This window comes from Mchenga conophoros, linkage group LG22, assembly GCF_057382185.1.
Source record: "Mchenga conophoros isolate Kocher_MC1m ecotype Shallow Benthic linkage group LG22, M_conophoros_male_GT1.1, whole genome shotgun sequence".
Lineage (NCBI taxonomy): Eukaryota > Metazoa > Chordata > Actinopteri > Cichliformes > Cichlidae > Mchenga > Mchenga conophoros.
The window spans coordinates 6975463-7003328 of NC_140546.1; the positions used below are offsets into that span (position 1 = coordinate 6975463).

General features: G+C 44.1%; 2 protein-coding genes across 6 annotated transcripts; one reads left to right on the plus strand and one right to left on the minus strand.

The window, feature by feature from the left end:
* LOC146548683 (uncharacterized) lies at positions 1–27850 on the plus strand. Of its 5 annotated transcripts, none has more exons than XM_085263025.1 (10): positions 1–426; positions 23113–23218; positions 23575–23693; positions 23796–24212; positions 24296–24521; positions 24701–24850; positions 25546–25763; positions 25853–26006; positions 26088–26197; positions 27101–27806. In XM_085263025.1, the coding sequence occupies exons 2-10, from the start codon at positions 23179–23181 to the stop codon at positions 27410–27412; spliced, it is 1746 nt and encodes a 581-aa protein (XP_085119151.1). In that variant the 5' UTR covers positions 1–426; positions 23113–23178; the 3' UTR covers positions 27413–27806. The 5 variants fall into 5 exon arrangements, with proteins under 5 accessions (XP_085119151.1, XP_085119150.1, XP_085119153.1 ...); XM_085263024.1 differs by having other exon boundaries at positions 23130–23218; XM_085263027.1 differs by lacking the exon at positions 1–426 and adding an exon at positions 17142–18318 and having other exon boundaries at positions 23130–23218.
* Positions 18692–21008, minus strand: LOC146548684 (uncharacterized). Its single transcript, XM_085263389.1, has one exon. It carries the CDS (start codon positions 21006–21008, stop codon positions 19902–19904), a length of 1107 nt encoding a protein of 368 aa, XP_085119515.1. The 3' UTR covers positions 18692–19901.
* Positions 27851–27866: the final 16 nt, after the last annotated feature.

Genomic DNA, 27866 nt, shown 5'->3' on the forward strand with positions numbered 1-27866 from the left:
AGAAAAAGATCCTGGTCTAGAAAGTAATATTAAATAAATTCTAACAACAGCTTATCAAGCTTAAACGTTCTGCTGTTGTTCAGCCGCTGGTTTCCTCTTTCTAGTGCAAAGTGGGCCAAAAACAAACAAGAGAGACGGACTCGCGACAGAAAAGCCGATCAGCTGATCATTAAGCAGTTTCACGATTGAAGTAGCAGCTGGAGAGCGAGAGGCAGTCGCTTGTTAAGCTTAACATGGGAATGCTTTACAAACATTCAGAGATGGACTTACACACTTGCTTTACTTCTCTCGGGGATAACTTTGTCGGAGATGAAATGCCAGGTTGCTAGAGAAGCTCCAAATGCTATCCAGACCACCGACAGGTCCCGCATGCCACAGCCGCTCTATCATGTGATGCATACTGCTCCGACGTGCTAACGTTCTGAGGTGAGTTACGGCGTGTTGCAAGTTTTGTGAGGTGCTTTCGTGATATTTAATGGATCGGATTACATTTTTTATTTTTCTCCGATATCCGATCCAGTAATTTAGGTCAGTATCGGACCGATACGTAATATCAGATCGGTCCATCTCTAGTCCAGACCATCCTGGACCCATGAACTCTCACACTTAAGCAATCCTGCTACACAAACAGGTGATGTTTGTTAGTGTGGACACTGAAACTGGGCCCTAGTCTCTTTTTAAACCTGCTGATTGGCCCTTTTCACAGAAGCTGTTTGAATGTGTCCTTGCATGGCAAACACAAAGATAATTATTAACATTTATTGATGCCCTGCTGTACTGAGATGAACTGGCTCACTGGTATGTTTGATAAACATAGAGAGGCAAAACAATTTTTCATTTTTAATTTTATGTCTTATGTGTTTTATTTATTTAATTTGCTGTTTTTTGTTATTCTATTGTTTTAACTTATTTTCTGTACAGCACTTTGTTCCTGTGCTGGGTATTTTAAAGTGCTTTATAAATAAAATTGGATTGGATTGGATTGGATTTACACCTGTGTTTAAAATGGCTTTTGTTAAAAGAAGGGAGCAGTATGATGAGAGCTGCACACTTCCTTAAATATTCCAATATGAGCAGACGTCAAGATGAGGATTATTTACTAAATTAGTCTGGTGAATAAGTCCACATGTGAGTTCAGTCCACATTTTGCATTTACATGTACTTTGACAGTTACATAATGGTCCCCATTACTATAGCCACATTGCACATTTATAAAAGGAAATTGTTACATTAATGTGCAATTTTATTTTACATTACATTTTACATTTATTTTACAGCAGTGGGGAGGGAGATAGCTCGCAGATACCTGGGCGAACTAAGGCCTGTCGCAGGCAGTGGCAGGAAAGGTTTCTTGAGTGTGCTTCAGGAGGAACTGCAGGGGAACCAGGGCACATCACATGATGTACACAGTAATGCTACACAGCCCTATGCAGCTCAAAATGCTAACACACCTAATAATGATCAAAATGAGTCTGCAGAGCCCACACATGTTCATAGTGCATCTGCTAGTTTACCAACGAGCCCAGTCCACATCAGTGAGGATGTTTTTAACCCCCTACCAGATCCAGAAATTGATTGTGGAGCATGTCATCCGAAGTGAGTCCACCACTTCACCATCCCCACAAATAAGGTTGCGCACCTTCTCTGGGCGGATCCCAAGGCCAAACGGTGAGGTGGACTACGAAACATGGCGCACCCAAGTTGATCTTCTCTTTAACGATCCTTCCTTGAATGATGCTCACAAGGTGAGAAGGATTCTTGAGAGCTTGCTGAGTCCAGCAGCTGATGTTGTGAAGCCTCTTGGCATCTCTTCACCACCAAGTGTCAACATCACTCAACTTGACTCTGCTTTTGGTGTTGTGGAGGATGGAGAGGAGTTGTTTGCGGCATTTCTCGGCTCTAACCAAGATAGTGGAGAGAAGCCATCAGCATACTTGAACAGGCTCCATAGCCTCCTCACAAGAGCAATTTCTAGTGGGGGAGCCTCAGTTGAAAATTCCAATGATCATTTGCTCAGACAGTTTTGTAGGGGCTGTTGGGATCAGAGCATCATCATCGGCTTACAGTTAGAGTGCAAAAAGGGAAATCCACTAACATTTCCCGAATTCCTCCTCATGCTGAGAACTGAGGAAGACCGCCGTTCCACAAAGCTAGATAGGATGAAAAAGCATTTAGGTGCTTTGAAAGCTAACATGTATGCCCACCATGTTTTTGATATGCCCTCTTATGACTGTGAGCCTGTCCCATGGTTACTGCATTTGAAGGTATCCCTACATTGAGAATGAGCAAAGGGAACTGATCCAAAGAAAATATATATAAAGCAAACTTTGTTTCACAAACCTGTGGTCGTGCGTGTTATGTGGGTTGGAAGTCTTATTGCTCTTACAGAGTTGCTACCGCCAATCTCCTTCCCAAACCTAGATTTGGATATTGTAGACATTGCACTTGGGCGAGCAGTATAGATCATCTCTTATAGATAGAGGGACACACGTCCAGGTTACATGAAGTAAAGTTTTTAATTGTTTTTAGGTGCCGCTGTTACACCGTTACTTTTATTTTGTACTAAAAATTAAACCCTTTTTAACTGACTGTGCGCCTACGGCTCTGTCCTATTTTAAATAGGTACCTACCACGGGTCACAATTAGAGAACAAATTACCCATAATCATCTGTAATATTATCTACAGCTGCTTTTAGTACCATTGATATTCTATTAGACTCTTTTTCTCCAATTGATCTTTCTGAGTTAACTTCAATAATTACTTTCTCCAAACCATCAACGTGTCTTTTGGGCAGTGTTGGGGAGTAACGGAATATCTGTACCGACGTTACGTATTTAACCCTTGTGTGGTGTTCATATTTTTGTTACTCAGCCAGTGTTCATGGGTCTGGTGGACCCGCTTGAGTTTTGGCTTTCCAAATTAACACTATTAAACAATTTTATGTTAAATTACTCAACAGATGTTTACTTCATCCCAATTACAAGCCATATGAACAGTAAACATGGTTAATTTTTTCCCTTTACCTTTGTTAGATCACATTTATGAATTAATGTGCTTCTCGTTTTTTTTTTGTTTTGTTTTTTTTATAAAATGTTATAAAAAATTAAATCAGTTGTAATCAAGTGGAGTGAGTGGAAAGACACAACACATTTACACATGGGATCAGCTGCTCATCAATGGTGACATTAGGCCCAGGTTTGTAAAACAGGGGGAGGTGGTGCACCCACTTATCCCACACTGTCCTTTTTTTTTTTTTTTTTTTAATGACATCAGAAACAGCAGTATGCGACATTACGTGATGGCAGAGCTTCAGTTCATCCTTTGTCATTTTTTTTTTTTTTTTTTTTTTTAATAAATAGGACAGGGGGAATGAATGAGAGAAAGAGGGGGAGAGAAAGAAAGAAAACCAAAGGGGAGAAGAGACGGTGAGAAGGGGGGGGAAGAGAGAGAAAAAAAAAAAAAGAACTCCTGGGTCACCTGTATGGAGAAAAAAAAAAACAAACAAAAAAAACAAACAGAGGAGACAGCAAACAACAAAGAGCAACATAATAATAGAGAAAACAAAGCACCATCACAATAAACTAGCTAGTCATAGATATCAATATTTACTAAATAATAAACGATATTGTGCAGCACGCAAGATAGACAGCGCACAGTGTGCTTTGAGGCAGCAGCCAAGAAAGCTTTAGTCCACGTCTGTGAATACCCATGTGTGCATACCTGTGTGGATCAGCATGCTTGCATTCCAAAGGTTTCTCCATGTAATGATCTGCTAGGGAGTGTGGGGGGGGCCACAGCCCCGTCCTCCAGGGTGTGAAGTGGGTATGGAGGAGATCAAAACTCCAGACATCCAGAGGCCCCCAGAACACAAGAGACCATGGAAGACCAACAGAGGGGCAGCCGCGCCACTGTTCCAGTAAGAGCTGAGGAGAGTCCCAGATGAGGGCTCACTCAGCAGCCACGGAGCAGAAGTCAGGGGGAGTTGCAGTGACGCGCCCGTGAGCTCCGCCGGCCCCCAGCTGTGCCTGAGTGACCGAGCCCCAGGCCGAGAGGCCGGGGGCACCCCACCTCCAAAGGGGCCCGAGCGAGCCCGAGCGAGCCCCAGGCCCCAGGCCTCGACAAGCGGCCGCCAAGGAGTGAGCCGGTGTGTACCCGGACGCCCACCCCCAGACACAAAGAACCACCAACACACCGACACCTGAGGGAGTCCGCCACCGGCAGGGGAAGTGGTGGTGGGTGGAGATAGGCCTCCAAACCTTGGAGGGCCTGAGGTGTCCCCAGAGAGGTGGCGTCTGATACCCAACCTGACATATAGACACAGACATACGGGCACACACAGACACAAACATCCATTCCCACCCTCATGCTCTCATATGCACTCACTCCACACTCAACCAACGTGGAGACAGACATAAAGAGACGCTGTACACACAATCACACTCCCCAAGCGTACTCTACAAACCGGGTCTATGTACCCTTGCCCCTGGAGGGGGGAATTGCACCCAGACCCAGGTGGTGTTACCCTTTTCCCTGCGGTGGGGAGAGGCAGACCACCCCGACTCCGCAGCAGCAGGGAGGCCCCACACCCCAGACCGCAGTCGGACGGCCAACTCCTCCTACTAGCCCTCCTGCTCCAGCAGGCCGCAGAGAATGGGGGTGGGAGAAGACTCCAAACCTCCCTCCACCCGCTCATTGTAGTGTTGATGCATATGTGTTCTAAGGTGCAATTAAAACCCAGGAGGGCATGGAGCTACCTGCCAAGGAGCAGCAGGTAAGCGCATAGTCCCTCCTGCTAGCCCTCAATGACTAAGTGTATTTAAAATTGAGAGGTGGGCAACGACGTCAGGGGTGAGGTATACACCCTGATGGTAATTTGGACTCCGTGATAGTGCCCACCCCCAAGATCCTATATGTATGTGTAATGAGAGTGTGAATAATGTGAATGTCTAAGTTGTGGGATAAAATTGAGGCAGAGGCAGCCAGAAGGGGACAGGGGGGGGGGGGGGGGTAGCCTCCTCTGCACCCTGGTGACACACCCCCACTCCAAGGCCCTGCATGTGTGGGTGGTTGTGGAGGAGCGGGAAGAGGGAGGCAGCTGGAGATGGGGAGGGAAGGAAGGGAGGGGCAGGTAACCCCTCCCTGGGGCCAGCTCCCCCGCTGACCCCAGTAGGCACTCCCACCCTCCGCGACCCGCCAGGGAAGGGGGGCCCAGGCCCATCAGACCGGGGCCCAGTGCAGTAGCGCCCTCCGGCTCCACAGAGCCCTGGACAGTCCACCCAACCCCACCACAGAGAAAACTGCACCCACCCCACCATCCACACATCTTCCAGACTACATAAGACGGTAAACGCCCAGGCTGAGATCTTCCTCCACCTCTCCTGTATCTCCCCCTCTTGCAGAGAGTTCCTGAAGAGAAGAAAGCTCCTGCAAGATGTGACCATCCCCCCCACCAGTTGAAGAGCCCCCCAGGCGGCTCGACGCACCGGCGGCACCCTGCTCCAGGGCCGGGCCTCCATGCACCCACCCGCCCACAACCCCGGCAACACACCAGCCAGGACCCAAGCCCCCGAGGCCCGGCCCGGGCCCCAGCCAGAGACGGAGCGCCTCCAGAACCTCACGCCCATCCCGGACCCACCCAGGGGCAGCCAGGTTGCCAGGTCAGTAACCCACGTCCGTCAGCACAGACCCTCCCCTAGCCCCGCTGCACGCAGCCGCGAGGAAACAGTCACCTGAGAGCCAACAGAGCCCCCAACCGGACGTGACCGCTACCCCGGGTTGAGCCCCCCAAGGAAGATGCCTCCGGGGAACCCCCCGACGCCCTAAGCCTGTCCCTACCCCCTCACCAATCACAACAGTGAAGGCGGGACCAAACTATGACCCCCCACCCCCACTAGGTGATGGAGCTGATAAAAGGGGCCCAGAGCAATTGATCTAATGTGGTGGCAGAGGCTGTGTCAAGACTAATGTAATCTAATAGATAATTTCTATATTGGTTAGAATTAAGATTATTTTTATTTTTCCAGTTCATGAGGACTGTTTTCTTGGCTATGCATAGGGCAGTGAAGATCATATGGGCTATATTCTTTTCTGAAGTGACATTATCTAAGCTGCCCAGTAGACACACTAAGGGGGAAGTTGGAATGTTACATTTCAGACACTTTGATAAGTCTTCACATATCTCGCGCCAAAACTTTTGCACTGGTGGACAGAACCAAAGAGCGTGGATGTAATTGTCTGGTGTGTTGCCTTGACAGTGTGAGCAGTTGTTGGAAGATATAAAGCCCATCTTGAACATCCGATGACCTGTATAGTGCACTCTATGAAGTATTTTGTATTGTATTAATTGCAGACTGGGATTTTTAATTAATTTAAAAGTTTTTAAGCAAATCTGAGACCAGAAGTTTTGGTCTAGGTTGACTGATAAATCTGCTTCCCACTTTGCAGTAGGAAGGGATATTGATTCATCTAATTTAGAAAGTGTTCTGTATATTTTAGATAATAATTTGGGGGATTTAAGAGTAAGAAAATGTGCCGCACTTAGTGGTGTTTGTAATTCAACTTGACTGAGGTTAAATTTCTTTTTTACTATGGATTTAATTTGTTGATATTCTAAAAACCTTGTCTTGTTGATCCCATATTGTTCAACTAGTCTGTCAAATGGAATAAATTCTGTTCCCTCTAGTATATGTTCTAAGTATTTAATTCCTTTACAACTCCATTCTGGGAAATTAATCATATTATTGTTTTGTAATATGTCAGGGTTATTCCAGATAGGTGTACGTTTGCATGGGATTAATGAAGACTCCGTTATTTTTAGAAACTCCCACCATGCTGTTAGAGAAAAGCTGATGTTGATACTTTTAAAGCATTCATGTCTTTTGATGTTTGAGCTAATAAATGGTAGGTCTGAAATCTCTAGATCCTTGCATAGTGCCTGTTCAACATCTAGCCAGGGCTCAACTAAGAAGGTATGTTTTAACCATTCTGAGATGAACTGAAGCCTGTTGGCTAAGAAGTATTGGTGAAAATTAGGCAGATCTAATCCTCCTCTATCCTTGGTTCTTTGTAGCGTTTTTAAGCTAATACGCGGGGGTTTATCTTTCCAAAGGAATTTGGAAATATATGAATCCAGAGATCTGAACCAATCTTGTGATGGTTTGTTAGGGATCATCAAAAATAAGTAATTTATTTTTGGCAAGATCATCATTTTTATAGTGGCGACCCTTCCCATGAGTGATATGGGTAAAGATTTCCATCTAGTCAGATCGCCTTCTACTTTCTTTAGAAGTGGGATGTGGTTTAGTTTAGTTAAGTCTGAAAGCTTAGGAGAGACATTAATACCTAAATATTTAATATTTCCGGATTGCAGTGGGGCAGAGGAAGAATTATGGAAGGAGCAGTTAATGGGGAGAACTGTAGATTTTGGCCAGTTAATTGAATAATCTGAAACTCTTGAAAACCAGTTTATTAAAGTAATTACCTCAGAGAGGTTGGTTTGTGTGTTTTGCAGAAAAAGCAACACATCATCCGCATAGAGACTGATTTTATGTTCTATGTTCTTACATTTTATGCCCTTAATTGTTGTAGCCTGTCTAAATGCTGCTGCTAGAGGTTCGATAAAAATTGCAAAAAGTGAAGGGGAGAGTGGGCATCCCTGTCTGGTGCCCCTCAGGAGACAGAAGCTGGAGGATGTCTGGTCATTTGTTCTGATACGAGCCGTTGGGGAATTGTATAATATTCTTATCCAGTTTATGAAAGAGTTTCCAAAACCAAATTTGTGTAAAGTTGCGAATAAAAATTTCCAATTAACTCTGTCAAATGCTTTTTCTGCATCTAGAGATAATATTATGGTTTCGATGTTTTTATCGTATGAGTAGTCTATTAAATTAAGTAATCTACGAGTGTTTGTTGAGGAGTGCCGACCTTTTATGAAACCAGTTTGGTCAGGATGAATTAAGAGGGGGGTCATTTTCTCTAATCTCTTTGAGAGAGCTTTGCAGATTATTTTAAGGTCTACATTTAAAAGAGAAATTGGACGATAGCTTGAGGGAAATAAAGGGTCTTTGCCTGGTTTTAGCAGGAGACTAATGTTGGCAGAATTCATATTTGGTGGTAGTCTGCCCTTTTCCTCGATTTCCTGCAACATGCTGTGGAATACTGGTGCCAAAATTGTCCAGAATTCTTTGTAGAATTCTGCAGGGAAGCCGTCTGGACCTGGAGCCTTATTATTGGGCATACTTATCAGGGCTTCCTGGAGTTCACTTGGCGTCAGTGGCGAATCCAGTTCCGTTGCTTGACTGTCTAGTAATTTTGGAAGAGTTACGTTGTCAAGAAACAGATCAATTTCATTTTTAGATGGGTTTATTTGTGGTGAGTATAAAGTTTCATAGAAATCCCTAAAAATGTTGTTTATTCTTCCAGGATCATATATTGTGTTCCCCGATAAATCTTTAGCAGCACATATAGTTATTTTTTCTTTATTTATTTTTAGCTGGTTAGCTAGAAATCGACCTGATTTGTTACTGTGTTCAAAATTCTGCAAGCGAAGTCTTTGTATAAGGAATTGTGTTTTTTTATTAATAGTTTCATTTAATTCTAGTTTTGTTTTGCATATTTTGTTCAATGTTTCCTGATCTTGGTGGGACGCGTAGGCTTCTTCTAGTGATTTGATGTTTTTTTCTAATTCCTGAATATTTTTGTTTTCTTCTTTCTTTTTGTGTGATGAGAAAGAAATTATTTTACCTCTCATCACAGCTTTCCCTGCTTCCCATAGAACAGAAGCAGATATTCCGGGAGTGTCATTAAAGTCTAAATATGAAGTCCATTCCTTTTTAAAGTATTTAATAAAGTCTTCATCTTTAAGTAGTGATATATTAAATCTCCAGTTTTTACTTGGCGTAGTATTATTCTTGTGTATTAGTGTTAAAGATACAGGAGCATGATTGCTGACAGCTATAGGATGAATCTCAGTGTCTGAAATGTCACACAGCAGTGAGCTGCTGACCAAAAAATAATCCAGACGAGAGTAAGAGTGATGAACATGCGAGAAAAAAGTATATTCCTTACTGGTGGGGTGAAGAGAGCGCCATGCATCGCAAAGACCAAAGTCATTCATATACTGTTTGATTATATTTGTGGACTGCCAATTACGCTGAGTTCCTGTTGTGTTGAGCCTATCCATTTCTTCATTTAGTCCAAGGTTGAGGTCACCGCCAAGAATGAGTGTGCAATCAAGGTGTTCAGAGAGTGCACTAAAAAAACCGTGGAAGAATGAGGGTTCATCAACATTTGGACCATATATACTAACAATACATAGTTTTTTGTTCAATATCCCACACTGTCCTGATGGCATCTAGCTTGTCTCACTGCCGTCGAGCTGGTCTGTCGTCTCGGTTATCATAACGGATAATCCTGGAAATGTTGTGGAAGTTTTCCAGAGACATTGATGCACGGAAAGGTTCTTGCCGGTTTCTGCATCCCACAGGGATTCTGTGGATTCCCCTTTGGACCTGAAAACTCCTGCAAGGATAAGAACCCCAAAGTAGGCCTTTGGGGTTCTTAGATGAATTTGGTCCATCTCCTTCCACCTCTCTCCAAAAACACACCTTCCTTCTGGATTACTGCAATCCAGAATAATTTTCTGGATGGAATCTGGGATGAAAAGCTCAAATGAAGACTTGATGTCCTGCACATGAGTAACTGTCAGCCGTGTTGGCCCTGGCTTATCACAGTAACAGCTCTGCAGGGTGGCTTATTTCTTGGGCAAGAAGACCATTCAATTTCACCAGTTATTGACATCCATATTTCTTCACTTGCTGTCTGGTGGGCTTGTTCTGGTCCTGGAGCTGGCTGCAGATGGGGTACTCGTCTTTGTTTTGTTACTAAATGGTGCTCAACCTCTTCCTCTTCTTCAAAGTCACTGTCAGACTCTGAATTTTCAGAAATGTGAAATATTCTGAAACCTCTTTGTCAACATCATCATCCGAAGCCCCTCTTCCAAAATCAATTGGATGGCCCTCGCAGCAGATAATCTTTTGCCATCTTGATCAGTTGTGATAAGGAACCACACTGGCAAAGTCTTATTTATAGTATTATGCCCCTAATTTGCAGGTGGGACAGGGTATGAGAAAATAAAATTTGGATCCCTCAAGAAAGAGGGTAAAATGTGTGGGAATGTAAGGGCAGACGGTGTTGATAGTTGAATTTTCAACAATGTTGCAACTTTGTGCGCGAGCAGGAGGGGAAGAAAACACTATCAGCAGCACCAGAAAGGAGGAAGACAGAGTGTGGGAACACAGGACCTGCACTTTCAACACTTTTATTAGACCTGGGTCCAGTGGACCCGAACACCTTGTATGTAATGTAAATGCGTGGGGGGAGGTACAGTATGAGGTCATTGAAAATTAGTTCGGATTTATGTTCTTCACAGAAAATAAGCCAAAGCCAATGAATTTCAGGTTGAAAAAATAATTAATTGTTTAATTTTTCTTTTGAGGAAAACTGAAAACGGGTCTCACAGACCCGAACACCATACAAGGGTTAAAATACAAAATATGAGTAACTGTATTCCGTTACAGTTACTGTTTAAAAGGGTTGCATTCAGAATACTGTTACTTTGTGAAATAAATGGATTACACAGCGGTCTTTACCTGTTTCATATTGTAACGACCTTGGGTTAGTGGAGCTAAACTGGCTAAACTGCTCACTAGCTAAAACGGCTAGCGGGGTGCTAGCAGCTATCGCTAAACTTCACAGCAAATGGAGAGCGCTCGTGCCTCATACACCGCACGACCCCCCAAATGATCCAGCAGGAGGCAGTAGTGGTTCACACCAGCCATTTATTTACCATCTTTTTCTACAACAATGTAACGCTGCTGACACCGAACCCCTATCACGCTACCACCACATAGAGTCGCGGTGTCAGCCAACCATGCCAATTCAACACACTCCACAGATCACACATCAACTTCACTGTGGCTTACATTAACATAACACTAACACAACATGCGAATCAAACACATAGAAACTAGCAGAACGATAGAAAACACAGACAACACAATACCCAGAATGCACCTGGCTAACAACCCCAGCCAGGTCATTACACAGCCCCCTCCCAAAAAGGTTTAGTGTCCCTACAACCTTAACTGTCCACTCTGTAGTCCAGCAAATGTCCGGGCCGGCGTCGAGTACGCTTCGGCCTTGACTGGGAATCCATGTCGCCCCCATTCGGGCCGGGTGTAGGGGGCAAGGAGTCCCCAGGCTGCACACCAGCCTGTGGGTTGGGGGCAAGCGGATGGTATGGCGCCAGCCGGTCCTTGTGTAGCACCACCCGCCTTCCCCGCCCCGGCATCCGGACTCTGAAGACCACCTCCGACAGCTGTTCCAGGATCTCGCCCGGGCCTTGCCAGTGGCTCATGAGCTTGGGGGTCAGCCCCCACTTCCTCTGGGGGCAGAACACCCAGACCCGATCTCCGGCCCCCAGCATAGGACCGTGCGCACGGGTATCATACGCCCGTTTCTGGCGGGCCCCGGCTCCCTCCAATGTCCGTCTTGCCAGTTGATGCACCGTGTGCAACCGCTCCCTGAGCCGCCGGAAGTAGTCCATCTCTGGTCCACCAGCAATCTCCGGCTCAGGGGGCGCTCCGAACACAAAGTCCACCGGGGTTCGGAGCTCCCTTCCGAACATCAATGCTGCAGGAGTACACTGACTTGACTCCTGCACTGCTGTTCGATACGCCCACAAAACAAGGGGCAGGTGTTGGTCCCAGTCCCTCTGATGTTGGCTGGTCAGGATGGCCAGCTGGGTGGCCAGCGTGCGGTTGAACCGCTCAACCACACCATCGCTCTGAGGATGGAGGGGGGTGGTCCTCGTTTTTCTCACCCCCAGCCTCCGACACACTTCTCCCAGCACCTGGCTCTCAAAGTTCCTCCCTTGGTCGCTATGGAGCTCCTCCGGTACACCAAACCGTGTGAACATCTCATCCACCAGAGTCCGCGCCGTCGTCACCGCACTCTGATCCGGCACCGTGTACGCCTCTGGCCACTTTGAGAAATAATCCATCGCGACCAGCCGTCGCAACGTCTTGCCATTCCCAAAATGGCCAGTACCTGCAGCCCCATGGACCCAGCGGAGGACCTCAGGCCGCAAGGCCCGGGGAACCAGGAGCTGGAGTATGTCGCCTCCCCCGTCTGGCGCTCGCCACCGCCGGTAGATTACACCGCCATGGAGCTCCAGGCTGTTCCACTGGGAGTACAGCGACTTTGTCTCGGGCCCTTGGGAAGACACGGCGGACCAGTCTGGCTGTGTCCCTGCCTCCATCCAGTCCCTCACCATCCCCAGCGCTGGATCGCTCACCTGGTGCTGCTGTAGCTCCGCCGCGGTGAAAGGTTCCTGCCCTTCATCCACACCCTCAGGTTCTGCTGCTGCCGATGTCGGACCCCGGTCCAGCTCCTCCAGGCGCCTGCCATGGACTATCCGAGGGTTCAATGACGCCATTAGCTGCCATCTCTTTTATCAGTCCCTCGGCAGCTTGGCGTTTGGCGAGGGGCAGGCGGTGGGGCCGCAGCCGGATTGGAGCAGCTGCTCCAGTGTCTATAGTGTGTTGCACCAGGCCCGTCCTTGTGCAGTCTTCTTCCCTGGCGGCAAGTGTCCATAAACTCTGCCAAGAGGCTCTGCAACTGCCGCTGCTGTGTCGCACTGAGGTGCACCCCACTTCGCCGCCCAAGCTCCTCTACTGCCGCGACAGTCTCAGGTGACGGGGAGACTGCCGAGCTAGGCGGCGACTCTGGCTGCGGGATGTTGTCCCTGCTTACGTCCACCCCCTGGGTCCTCTTCCGCACCCTTGCCGCCCTCGGCCCCTGGCTGTGGCATGGAGCTGCGGGGTGCGAGGGCTTTGGGGGTGCTGGTGGGGTGGGGGTCTGTCCCTGGCTACCGCGGCCCACTTGGAGCTGCACGGTCTCAGCACCAAGGTGGATGGCAACTCCCGGCACATCGACCCGTGCCCCCCAGTGGGCCAGCAAGTCCAGTCCAACAATGCACTCGTCTGTTATGTCGGCAAGCCAGAACTCATGGTTCACACTGTTCGTTCCCACCACCACCTGCAGAGTCTTTTTCCCCGGCATCACAGTCTTTTCTCCTGTGACAGTGTACAACGCTGTGTGAGTAGGGGTCCAGTCTTTCGGCAATGAGCCACCCGTCTCCGGGAGCACCCCCCTTCGCAGCAAGCAGATGGTGGACCCCGTGTCTACCAGGGCCCGGCAAGACCGTCCATCAACTATACAGTCCAGGTACAGTCCACGGGTGGACCCACAGCGGCCCACCACGGGATGAGTGTCATGGAGAGGGTTTAACGATTGGGGTGGGGGTTCCCTCACTGTCCCACCCCGTGGCCGTTTCCCGTCGGTGATGTCGCTCGGCTCCGAGGACTAGGTGCGGGACAGTTCCGGGCGAGGTGACCGGGTTCCCCGCACCGATAACAGCAGTCCGTCCGGCGCCTCCGACGGGGAACTGCCTCTGATTGGGCTCGTCTGGCCTCCTCCTCCTCATCCGACTGGGACGCGTTCATCTCTCGCTCGACCATCCTGGCCGATCGTCGGGTCACTGGCTCGCCCCACAGCACCTCCTCAGCCCGCTCAGCCTCCCTCAATGCCTCCTCCAGGTCTCGGGGGGATGACAGCCGGACATGCTGTCACAACCTCTCCGGTGTGAGGCCCCTCAGGAAGGCGTGGAGACCCAGCTCCTCTCGCGCCGCTCCTGGGAATGTCGGATAGCCCCGTCGGGCATAGAGGCGGACGTCCGCAGCAAAGGACCCCAGGCTCTCTCCCTCGCGTCGGCAAGCCAGCTCCTCCCTGCTCTGTTCGGCTGGTGGTCTCTGTCCAAACCGTCTGCCGAGCGCCGTGGTCAAAGCCCGGAGGTCGCGCTGCTCCTCTGGGGGCAGGTCCAGCAGAACCTGGAGCGCTGGGCCCTCCAGTGCAAGCGCCAGGTGGGTGGCAGTCTCTTCTCGACCCCACCCGTTGTGAGTGGCAGCCAGCGTGACTTGGGCCAGGTACGGCTCCAGCTGCGTCGCCCCAGTGTAGTGCTGTAGCTTAGCAGCCGTCCTGCCAGGAAGCTGTGGTGTGGCCCCATGAATCCCCTCCCGTCACAGGGAGAGCAGGGGGTGGCTGTTCCAGGGCGCGCTGTGGCCCTCTGGCCGCCCCAGCTCGGATCTTCTCCGCTGGGTCTCGGCAGCCATGCTTTCCAGAAGCGAGCTGTTGTCTCGGATTATACGCTCTAATTCGCCTATGGTTGGCTCCATAGTGTCTGCTAGACACTCATGAATCCCACTTCTGACACCAATTGTAACGACCGTGGGTTAGTGGAGCTAAACTGGCTAAACTGCTCACTAGCTAAAACGGCTAGCGGGGTGCTAGCAGCTATCGCCAAACTTCACAGCGAATGGAGAGCGCTCGTGCCTCATACACCGCACGACCCCGAGCGACTCGGCAACAGACTGATAATCCCCAAATGATCCAGCAGGAGGCAGTAGTGGTTCACACCAGCCATTTATTTACCATCTTTTTCTACAACAACGTAACGCTGCTGACACCGAACCCCTATCACGCTACCACCACATAGAGTCGCGGTGTCAGCCAACCATGCCAATTCAACCCACTCCACAGAACACACATCAACTTCACTGTGGCTTACATTAACATAACACTAACACAACATGCGAATCAAACACATAGGAACTAGCAGAACGATAGAAAACACAGACAACACAATACCCAGAATGCACCTGGCTAACAACCCCAGCCAGGTCATTACAATATGTTAGGCTATGCCCTCTCTATTTTTGGTAATTCCACGCCGGTGGAAACCCAAACAAAACACGCATTAAGAGGCTCTAATGCCTGTGTCTAAATCTCGCGGCCCATGTCACCTCTACTTGCGGCCTGCATAATGACGTGAGGAAATATTTTTAAAAATTCAATATTCAAAAAATGATTTAATATGAAGGCAATAGGCAGAGTGTTACAGGCATAGCCATAAAGAATGTAGCCTCAGGGGCAGTGTAGTCCGTGCATCATGGACAGGGAGAAACGCTGGTTTGAGTGGGGAGTCAAGGAGGCCATTTACATGAAAAGGGAAAGACCATCTCTGAATCATGGAGGGGCCCTACGGGTACATCTTTCACCATCATCTGCATAATTTGCATATTAATGATCAATAAACTGACCACACAGCCCATTGTTCGCCAGTGGTGCTAGTTTCAGTCATTATGCAAATGTACTGTTTAAAAGGTTGGAGAAAACTGCAGTCAGCTGAGACCAAAAAAGTCACTTGAATGAGTGATGAAATGCTTCTCCCACAGAAAACGTCACATGCAGATGAACAGAATCAATATTTCTGGAGATTGATTCCTTACCTGGATGACTGAGCATCCATCAAGACAGTTTGTATAATTCTAATGAGCTTGATAGTCAGTGCTGGTGTAATGACCTTTATTCTTCACTGCAGCCTGAACTCTCTTATGTAAGCTTTATTATGATGGTGATGATGATGATGATGATTATTATTTTTATTATTATTGATTATTGTTGTTGCTTTTGTTGTTGTTGGTTTTTTTGGTTTTTTTTTTTTTTTTTGCCTGTCCCATTTGGTTCCTTAGCTGTCAGAATTGTTATCTGAAGACCAACAAGGATACCCATTGGATTTACTTTGCCAAACGGATCATCACAGCCTTGCCGTATTGGTCCATTTGATCAACCTTTGTTGTTATTGTTTATTTTATTTTATTTTCAGTTGTTACAGACGGGACAGACATGACTGAGGGATAGGAAAGGGAGAAAGAAAGATGAAGGAAAAGAAAAACAGAAGGGAAGAGGGCCATTGAGAAAGGGCACTTAAAAAGAGAAAGAGAAAAAAAAATCTCCTGGATCACCTGTTGAGAGAAAAAGAAGAGAAAACAAGCCAAAAAAAAAAAAAAAAAAAACAGAGCAACATACTAAACACAACACTAGCCAAGTGTAAACAGCAGTAAATACTAAATATTGAATGTTGTTGTGTAGCAAGCAGGACCGACAGCGCATAATGTGCTTGGAAATAGCAGCCAATAAAGGTGTAGTTTATGTCTATGAACAGTGAACACCCGTGTGCACACCTGTGTGGATCAGCGCGCTTGTATTCAAATGGTTTCCACATGTAATGGTCTGCTAGAGGATGTAGAGAGCCATAGCCCCGTCCCCCAGGGCATGAAGCAGGCATGGAGGAGATCCAGCCTCCAGACATCCAGAGGCCCCAGAGTGCGAGAGCCCAAGGAGGACCACCGGAGGGGCATCCGTGCCACCCTCCTGGTAAGAGCTGAGGAGAGCCCCAGATGAGGGGTCACCCAGTAGTCACGGAACAGAAGCCAGAGGGGGCTGCAGTGGTGTGCCCGCCGGCTCTGCCGGCAGCCAACTGTGCCAGAGAGAACCGAGCCGTAGGCCCAGAGGCCCGAGGGCCCCCTTTGCCCCGGAAGAGGCCTGACCGAGCAACAGGCACCAGGCCCCGCCAAGTAGTCACCGGGAGTGAGCTGGTACATACCTGAGCACCCAGCCCCGGACACCAAGAACCACCAGCGCACCGACCCCTGAGGGCATCAGTTACCGGCAGGGAGTGTGGTGAGGCGAGATAGGCCTTTGGAGGGCCCGGGAGTTCCCAGAGAGGTGGAGTGTAAGACCCGACCTGACATATAAACACAGAAAAGCACACACAGGCACAAACATGCATTCCCACCCTCATGCACACATATACAAATACTCAGCACTCACCCAACGTAGGGATAGACATACATGGACACTGTACACACAATCACACTCTCCAAACAAACTCTATACCCCAGGTCCAGGTACCCTCACCCCTGGAGGGGGAAACGGCACCTAGACCCAGGAGATGTTACCCTTTCCCCCGGGGTGGAGGCAAGCAGACCGCCCCAGGCTCCGCAGCAGCAGGGAGGCCCCGCATCCCAGATCCCAATCGGACGGCCAACACCTCCTCCCAGCACCCCCGCCCCGATGGCCAGCAGACAACAGGGGTGTGTGAAGACCCTAAACCTCCCTCCTCTCGCTCATGTGTAGTGTTGCTGCGTGTTGTTCTAAGGTGCCTTTAAAACACGGGAGAGCATGGTGCTGCTGCCAGAGAGCAGCAGGTGTTAGCACGGCCCCTCCCAAGAACTCTCAATGTCATGGATTTAAAATTGAGAGGTGGGCCCCGGCGCCAGAGATGGGGTTGATGTTGTTGTTATTAAAAAGTGGTTCTCCCATTAGCACTACCAAAAAAAAAACCCCGCAAAAGACTTCCAAATCAGACAGTCTCACATATCGCGTAGCCTTTTCAAAGTAATCTCACATGATATATCATGAAGTGATATCCTGTCCAGACTAGAGATGGCACGATACCACTTTTTTATGTCCGATACCGATATCATAAATTTGGATATCTGCCGATACCGATATGAATCCGATATAGTGTTTTTTAATCAACAAAACTGTTTTTTAAAATATCTTGCTGCATTTTGCAAGTCTGTAAGTTCATACCCAAGTTTAAAACAACAACTATACTAAAGCTATTCTGTTATACCTATACACAAAAAAAAATTTTCATAGTTCAGCAATACTGATCAATCTAATAAACTTAAACCTACACCATCCTCCCTATTCTGGTATTTTAAAGAGTACTTAGCATAAATATTAAGCAACCTAACTAATAGGGTTCCAACTCCCAGCAACAACAAAAATAAATAAATAAAAAATAGGGAACCACCCCTCACGCGCCACCTCATGATGCTTAATCGACGTAATCAACCTTATAGCCATCATAATGGCGCCGCGTATGGATGCCCTGGTGCTTCAGTGCGTTACTTCTGTCTTGTTTTTGTGCATAACTTCTGTGTCTGGGCACTCCTCTGGATATTCTTACACCAGAGAAGAGCTTCTTAACCACAGGACTACAACACCTGTGGATTTACTTCCAATATTTGTCGCATCTGCGGCAGATTTACTGCAGACTCTGATCAGGAAAGTGAGACGCCGAAAGAGAGGTAAGCGAGCTGGCGCACTCGTGCGTCTGAGGAGACGTGGACTGCGAACTGCTCTTCCTGGGATCTTCCTTTCCAATGTACGCTCACTCAGGAATAAGACAGACGAACTGGCCCTGATGAGAAGCATGAACAGAGACTTTGCCTCCTCCTGTGTCTTATGTTTTACGGAATCGTGGCTCTGTGAGGACATCCCGGACAGCGTGCTAAAGCTGGAGGGTTTTCATCTGCTGCGCGCGGACCGGCAGGCCTCTCTCTCTGGTAAGACCAAAGGTGGAGGTGTCTGCTTCTACATTAATACACTGCAAATTATCTGGTGCTTGCCATGATTTAAAATCCAATTTTTAGACAGGCCAGATTATTTGCCTTGTTTTAAAAAAGATTTACTTGTTTCTAAGTCTGGATTTTAGATAATAAACTTAAATTGAGAATAACCATATAATTGTGTCTATATTAGTACAGAAATCCAGAAATGGGAAGAATAACTCTTAAAATAGCCTACATTAGGTCTCTCACCAGATGTCTCTCAAAATATCACTTGTTTCAAGATAGAGTGACAAACTCAATTTGCTTGATTTAGGAAATTCACACAAGGCACCTGTTGAAAATATGATTTATTCAAAATCATGTCTGACTTCAAAGTTGTACATATAAAGGAAAAAAATTAACCACAATTTATGATACAAATCACATTTCAAAGACAGCTGTTTGTCACAGCATGCCAGCATTATGTGGTACAACATTGACATTGGTTTAGGGAACATTTAATGACTGTCAACTGATATCATCACAAACTACACTAAGCCAATACTTGGTGCAACCCTAATCTTAAGGGTGATTTCTATGGGAAATAATATCAGAAAGACTGTATTTGATTGGCACAAACACACTGTCCCTAAAACTAATAGAAAAGTATGAAGTATAATCTATGAGCTCATGGGCTAATTCTGTAGCTTGAGCAACAATGGGCACAGTTACTTCATATGCCAATAAGTCTTCATTTAAATTCAAAGTTTCATAGCGTTGGTACTCAAAAGCAATAAAAGATGAGTCAATCAAAAAGATATCCTTTATCAGTCCAAACACAGGGAAAGTGCCATCCACGTCTGCAATAATCATGGACTTCCCAGCAATGTATTTATTGCCATTTAGAACATACCATTTCACTGAGACAACAGACTGCATGACATCTATTCCAAAAAATTCTTTAATTTTTTTCCTAACATATTCATTATTTTTAGCTGATACTGGCCCGGATTCCTTTTCTTTCGCAAAAATAGGATGTTCAGTGCCTATTTCATTTTGACAACACTCAAGAAATTGATTGTGGTTTGCAAGGGATTTACAAACATTTTTAAAATTTTACTTAGAAGCCCACTGTTTAAAATAGGAGTGCTTTGCCTCAAAGCGCATGCACATACTCCTTATTAAAGGTCCAAGGGATAAGATTTGACTGGGAAGATGCAACATATAATGTTGCTTAGGTATTATATTGGCTTCGGGAAAAAGTTGCTTGAACTGATACAGGTGTTCTTCAATCATACTTCTCAGTTGCAATACAGTTTGTAAAGAAATAATGGGAGCAAGAACTATTTGAATTATCATAATTAACTTTCTAATAAATACAACATACTCACTCTCCACACCATACAAAAGAAAAAGTAATATTTTTAAAAGAATTAGCATCTGTCCACAAGACTGTTTCAATTTGTTGTCGTTAGCCGCTAAAGTGCCAAAGCTAATAGGACATGGTTTATCCCGTATTTCAAGAGGTGAGTAAGGAAAATTTTGAATGTCTGAATTAAACTTGTCTAATTCCAATTGTCCTGAGAGAATTAGGTGTTTTAATACAAATTTAACTTCCATTCAAAAAAAACATGCATTATGTCCTGTGGAGTTTGTTTGATCAGGTCAAATGCAGGAACATCAACTAGTCTGCTTCTTCTATTGATTCCATAAGTAGTTTTGAGGGACGCTTTCAATAAATCTGTGCTTGCTTTATCTATTTCAAAACACTGCCTGATATGTTTCTCCAGAGTTCTTTGAACAAACTTCTTCTCCTCAAAAACACTTTGCATATCATCAAAGTTGCATTCACAGTGTCTACATTTGCTATAAGCAAAACCAATCCCTTCTTTAAAGCCAGCAATCTCATGCTGGGCTAGCGTGTCTCCGCAAATGGCTATAACAGCACCAAACAATTCAATTTCACCATTTGACATTTTAATCCTTACACCATTGTAAAGCAGTGATAGATCTTGAAGTATTCTTTTCAGTACAACATCAATACCCCACTGAGAAATGTCATTTGCTTTAGCAATAGCAAGAAGTCGTATTGCAGCTAACTTTGACCTAAATTTTGGATCAATATTTCCTAAAGTATAATAAAACATGACCAATTTGTTTGCAGAAGCATGGGACCCTAAGGGGTTACATATTTCAATTTCATCTGTGTACAGTATTAATTGCAATGCATTTGGCCTCTGAGAAAACAAGGGGTGAGATGTAAAGAGGGACCCGTCTCTAAAATCATAGAAGAATCCCTCTCTGCTTCTTTGTGGTGCAGTGTTCAACATGGTAAAGATTCTCTCATTAGTCATTAACTGCTTTAGACTTTCAATTAATGGTACATAGTAAAAACTTTTGTTCCTTAAAGACATGACCCTTGAAAGACCTTGCTTTACCCAACATATCTTCTGGGATACTATTACTTCCTCTGCGTTGACTGGACAGAACATTTCCCCTATGGCTCTACACTGTCCATATGCAATGGTGGAGAAAGGATCCATGAATTTATCAAATGTAGCCAAAGCCTCATCTTGAAGCTGAGTGGTTCCCTCGGCATTATCTTCAAACACTGTCTTCATTCTTTCCTTGAGCGTATCCAAAAGAACAGCCTGATACTGTTGCACTCCTGAGATGATATGTTTGACCGTTCTCTGTGAAAACATTTGAAATAAAAGTAACTTATTCTGCATTTATATAAAATAATAATAATTCTGAATTCCATTATGAACAAGTAAGACATTGATTGCCTTATGTAATGTATTGATCCATTAAGACTATAACATACCTGTGATAAGTGGCACTGTTCTTGAACACAGATAGCAAAAGCTGCAGCAGATCTGGTAATATCATGTCTGGTAAAGGATGTTGTAGCAACAGCTTCTTCCTTTAGAGCAGAAAAACAAAGTTACTCCAAATTCCTGGCCAATTATAGAAATTCTTACATAACAGGTATAATCAGTTACACCTAATGATTGGTCCATTAAAAAACAAAGTGCATGACAGTGACTAGTGTTACAGTTGTGAATATTCAATATAATATAAGATAATATAATATTCATTCTTTGGAATAAAGAAAAAAGAAATGGAAAAGAAATCAAAGACAAAGAAACAATAAAAAAGGGGTTGTCCATTTTTTTGATGAGGCTAGGGATTGGATTCATGAGAATGAGATTTTATCTTTTTAAATAATGAATTTTTGTTTGCACTTAGATATTAGTTTCTTTACATGTTTGTTGTATTTATTAAATTATTTATGTATTTTTAAATCACGTAATTTAGATTTGCACTCAGAATTTATGTTAGTATTAGTATATGGATATATTTTATTGTATGCATTTATTAATTTATTTAATTTTCAAGAAAATCATTCTTATCCATGTTTTGGCAGTATTTCTGGCCAACAGATTTTTTTTACAGTGCTTCCAAATACTCTGTGTCTTACCTGAAACCGTATTCACCACTTATAATTCCTACGAGATACCCAAATTGCTGCCACATTGAAAGATTTAAGCGCGCTGAGAGTGTCTTTGATGCAAACTTCACCAGGAGACATGCCAGCCGCAGAGTGTGTGCCTTCTCCGGCTGCAGCATAGCCTGTACTATCTACACTGAACTGCTATTCTGTTTATTTATTTTTTATTTCATCCTGCAGGATGAAATTGTGATTTAAAATCCAACCATAGTGGAAATCGCTTGTAACAGTTTGAAGAACAATATCTAGCGGTATAATATCGCGAGATCTCGTTAAATTTCTCTTGACTAAAAATGGAGAAAAGGATTAAAAGTAATATAGGACCAAATACGAGGAGTTAGACATAGCTAAATTTGTCATCAGAAGCCACACTACATTTTATTTAGTTTAACACTTACCGTGATCGGGCTGTCAACAACCTGAGGCTCCTGCACTTCAGCCAAAGATCCACCAGTTGATATTTCCACGGTGCTGGTTGTTGTTGCAGTACTACAGTTGGTAAAGACTGAAACACCAAAATTTTCCGATCCTAAAGAGTGGGATGTTGGGGGGATCCTCCATCCTCTTGGTGGGCTTCCATTCGTCAAATACAGAGGGTGCGTCCGTTTAATGTGGCGAAAGAATGAGTTAAAAACTCTGAAATCTTGTTCACAGCCATCTATTCCACAGTAAACCCAAAAATCCTGCCTTCGACCATGAGCTGCATTTATGTGGCTAAGGAGCACCTTCAGAGTTAAAGAAACAAAGATAAAACAGATCATACATCTCCAGAGCGCCATGGTGAACTGTTTTCGCGCTGTAGCAATGCAGCTTTACTTTACCGCTCTCCACTGAAGGCCACAGATGAGAGTGTGGGACCATGGGAAACGTAGGCAATTTTAAAAATATATGTATCCTTAATTATCCAATTTTTCAGGTTTAAATTACATCAGTTATATTTATTTTTAGGCAATAAGTGTTTAAGACTGAATTTATATTTTTATTTTCTTTTTTTTTTTACTTAAAAAAAATTGAATATAAATAATTTTCTGCATGCGCATTCTCAGTTCCTGTCGTGACGTTACTTTCACGCGGGACAAACTCTTTTCCCCTGCTTTGTTAACCATCAGGACCGTTAGGAAGATCAAAATTATTTATCTAAACAAAGTGAACAGTAATTTAAGGTTGGTAACATTAAGTTGATTTGAAAAATACTATGGTACAACGGTGTTATTAAGATAAAGTCGTGTTTTGTGAGGGCTGCTAGTTAGCAATCTAGCTAATGTGTTAATTTTAGCTAAATGATCTTATTTAAGCTGTAGGATATTTCCAGGCACTGTGAGTGGAGGCTTTGGAACGAACTAGAGAACTGCTGTCACGGCATGGACAAGTTTGATGATGCCATACTGTCTGTGTTGCAGGGTAAGTCTTATTTTTCAGTTATTTTGGTACGTTAGCTAAGCAGCCTTAGCATCTGTTAGCATCATTTCTGAAACTTGGAGCTAGGATTGCACTCTACTCTGACCTTTATCCACATTATAGCCTTGAGCTGTCGTTGCCTAAATAGACTTGGAACATCATTCTTGAAGACACCCAAAAATAGTTTTATTGCATTCACAAATATTTGATAAACTGTTTTAAGTTTGACATTTTATCCTGTTAATATTACTTATTGCTAAAATACATTTATTGACAAAAAATGACCTCGACATGTAATAAGCCACGCCCAGGAAAAGAGAAATAAATATCCCTTTTGAAGTTGTTTTTCTCTTTTACAGCTGCGAATATTGATGAGGAAACTTTGAGAAGCTTTACCCGGGATGACCTAAAGGATCTTTTTCCGGGCCATGAAAATTTCTTCCGTAGAAAGAAGATTTGGGATTTTATCAGCCAAAAGGTAAATACATATTATACCACTAAGAAGATGATTACGGTCCATATTGTCTAGCATTAATTTTCCTAATTGTGTATTTTTGTTTATATCACACAACTGTTATAGTTTAAGAGTACTGACCAAGATGCCAACACTTTCCATCGAAGCGAGAGTAACCCCTTCGGCTTTGATGTGTCACAATGTCAGCCTCAAACTTCCACTCCCATTTCCTACACTGCTGACAAAAAAATGAAAATGCCAGACCCACCAGAGTATGTGGTGTATACAGATTCAGAGTTGGACATGGTGCGCAGTCAGTACTTTGCATTGCTCCACAGTGGAAAGGAAAAGGACTGCAGGATGTCGAAGGAGCTCTGTTGCAGACTTGTAAGGAACACAGTCACCAGCATGGTTGCAATCCTCCGTGCTAGTCCCATGGGGAAAGAAGTAACATACCCCTCCAAACTCGAAATGAGAGCAATGTCACAGAAGATTGTCGACTATTACCCCATGTTACGTGATGCTGACACACACATGCCATACGTAAGTCATTCTTTACCCACTACAATATCTAAAATTGAGTGAGATAATAAAAGGATGTACAAATATATATTATTTTACCACAGCTGACCATCTACACCAAACTGTACAAACGACTCCAAAATATGAAGTCTCCAAGGAAGAGGCAGGGCTCCATGCCACAACGAGGCAGGCCCAGGAAGACTCTTTTCAGCTCAGATGACACAGACAATGGGACTGAAGGTGACCTAAGTGGTGAAGCAAGTGGTTCAAGTGACTATACCATACTTCTTGAGAGCAATGATGACCTCAGCGAGGATAACTCAAATGCAGGTGTGTACTTTGGTCTGCTGTACTAATGACTTTTGGACATCTAAAACTTCAAAGAGACCACCTGCCCTCAGTTTTCTGTTCAGAGTGCATCACAAGATTTATACAGTGTTGAGTATTTTCCTTAACTTTCTAGCTATTCCCTGTTATTACATTCTGTTCATCTTCTGTTTTTTCCTCAGAGAAAGAATCCCAATTGCCGCTACCCTCCACTGTACCAACTACGTCAAACAATACTACGCTGGCTTTACCACTATTATCCAAGTCAGCCTCATGCTCTGCACCCAGGTCTGATATAGGTCCTTCAACTGCACCTCCAGATGATGTTGTTGGTAAGTCCACCATCACCCTTATCTACCTCTCAGTCTGACTGTGGTTCCTCTTACAGCTCTTTCCAAAATATGGTTGCAGCAATGAACCCCGTTCTAAGTGTTTATTCCAAAAATCATAGTGGTTTGGCATTAACTCGAGTTGGTGTGTAAAATCAACATATGATAGATCCCTCATTCCAGTTTGCCAGTTAGCCATAGTAAGTATTTTACCACTTTGTGTTGTAATGGGTGTTACTCAGTGCTGATTATTTACACATGTAAATCCTCATGCTGGTCACATCTATCATGCCTTATCACAGTGTTTCTGTCATAGATCAAATTACCTAAAAGATTTTTATCCATCAGCTCATAATCACTGTTCACACTGATGTGAACGATATACACAGTAAACAACCTTTACCTTATTTTCACCACAGTTTTATTCACGGGCATCTTAAACTGTCGTTTTAATATTTGATTCTGTTCAAACTAACAATTAACATAAATCCATGATCATTATAAGAAAAGGACACAAAGGGAAATGATCAGGACATATAGGGTCAGTTCATTACTCAAACATATTTAACCTAAACATTAATTCTCATAAATATTATACTTAAAAACAACCATGCAACCTTACTAGAAATGACTGATTAGAAAAATCTGAATTTAGTCTAGTTACACCATGTCTTACAATTGCTCTTTGCTTTCCCTAGCAGACCATGACAGCCTGAAGATGCAGGCAAGACATTACAAAACCTTGAGCAACATGTACAGGAAACCCAATGCAAAACCCAACCAAAGTGACGTCGCTCAAATTTTGGACCTGGAGTTTGAGGCCAGACGAGCTTTTATTGACGCAGATGTTACAAGGGAAGAAGACAGGCCTAGAAAAATATTTGAAGCATACCCGTGCTTCAAAGACATACGAAATGTAAGTTCAACTACCTTCAGTTAAATTCCTTGCTTTTCTCTGGATAGGTTTAGTTAGTTCTTGACTAACTGAGCACAACTTTGTCATAGGCGATGGATGAACTGCGTCGCATCATTGGTGGCTCCAACTGCAAATACATAGATCAAATGAAGGGTCGATGGGCAGAGTTTTGTTCGAAGGTGCAGTTCTATGGCATTTGGAAGAAGGTCCTGAAACCTCCTCTCCCCTTGGATGTACGTGGAGGTAAGTGGCCTTTTCATACATTAAATCCACACATCAGATATGTTCGGATTGCTTTGTTGAGATACTTTTCTCCGTTCACAGTGGATTTTACTGTCACTCTCTTCAATGCACTTCCATCTCTTTTTCCTTCAAAAACTACACCACCAAAGCGGCTGGGAAGTGCCAGTGAGGCTCTCCTTCATATCCTCAAGGTGCGAACAGCTGCAATACCAGCCACTGTAACTTGTACTCCATTTACTTGTATTGTTATTATTAATATTATTATTTTGCTTTTCCTGCTTAATAAGAGTGGGTTGAAGTTCAATTCAGCAGGGATTAAATTACTCCTTATTCAGGATTTCTTAATTGTTATTCAAAACCTACTCCAGAGAGGCAGCACAGAGCAAAAGCACATTGCAGTTAGGATACAAGTAGAAGCAGTAAAATGATATATTTAAAAAGGCCTTCAAAAACTAGAATATGTAACAAAGTTAAAAGAAATAGTTTTAAAAAACAAATGAGAAAAAAAGCACAAATAGACATGATAAAAATGCTGCAAACTAGAGAAAATTCATGCTCAGAATTAATACACAGCAAAATCTCCAGTGTTAAATTAACACCTTTGACAGTGTTATATGTTTAAAAGTAACCTAGTCAGTTTTGAAGATTAACAAAGACTAACACTGAGCAGTGCTGATTTTCTAACACTGGAAAATAAATCAAAATGTTAGAAATATTCCAGTGTTAGAAAATCAGCACTGCTCAGTGTTAGCCATTGTTAATCTTCAAAACTGACTAGGTTACTTTTAAACATATAACACTGTCAAAGTGTTAATTTAACACTCAACAGTGTTGTATTTAACACTCAGAGGAGTGGACCCATATAGACACTCTCCAGTGTTAATTTAACACTGGAGATTTTGCTGTGTACATTTCCAAAATTTCATATTTATGTAAGTCAGATATTTTACATTTATTTCTTCTATTCCAACAGTAAATCAGTTGGAGCATTCTAAACTCTTGATATTGCTTTTTGTGTCTTAAGCTGTTTGGATGCACAGCAACCCTTTCATTGAAAATCTTGAAGAATTTGTCCTTTTTTTGTGCTTTTCTAGCCGGGTGAAGATGCAATGCTATACCTGGAGAAGCGGCCTCTCTCCTCCCCAGTGCTGCTTTTTGATGGAACAACCAGCATTGTTGCTGTAGGAAACATACCAGTGACCACTCTCTCCTTGGAGGATTTCTGGGAAGGAATGTTGGTGTTGATGGCATATTACTACACCTTGCACTTAACATACCCAAAATGTGTTGCAACGGTCCTCTCTGTCATACAAACTGAGGTAATAACTGATGCCATCCATGATCAAGATGCCACTAGTGCATATAAGAAAGCAATAGCTGAGTGGAAGTTGTTCTTTGAAAAATAGGTGAATACCAAGCAGGATTTTATCAGGTCATTTGCAGTTTGTTTAGTTTTGTAGTACGTTTGTACAACTTTGTTCCTAATTTGCCTAGCAATGTCCTGAGAAACGGCTGTACTTATAATGCTTTACAAATGAAAGTTGTTGTTTTTTTTTCTTAGTGACACTTTACCTGAGGCATGTAAAGTTTTAAGTCAGTAATGCCATTATTTACAACATTGTGAGACTATGTGACTGTCACAAAAGTTTAAGGCCAAAAATGTAATTTCTTTTCTCTGTTTAGGCCTTTTAAAGGGTTGATTTAGACTTTTAGGGATTGTGCAGCAGCCCTATATTGTTTAAAAAAAGAATTTTGTTCTCATGAGAGAAATAAATGTTGACATATATCACTCCTGTCCTGGTTGTGATTTCAGTAGAAGCCAAGGAGTATTCTAGGAAAAAGGTCTGTTTTAAGGTTTTT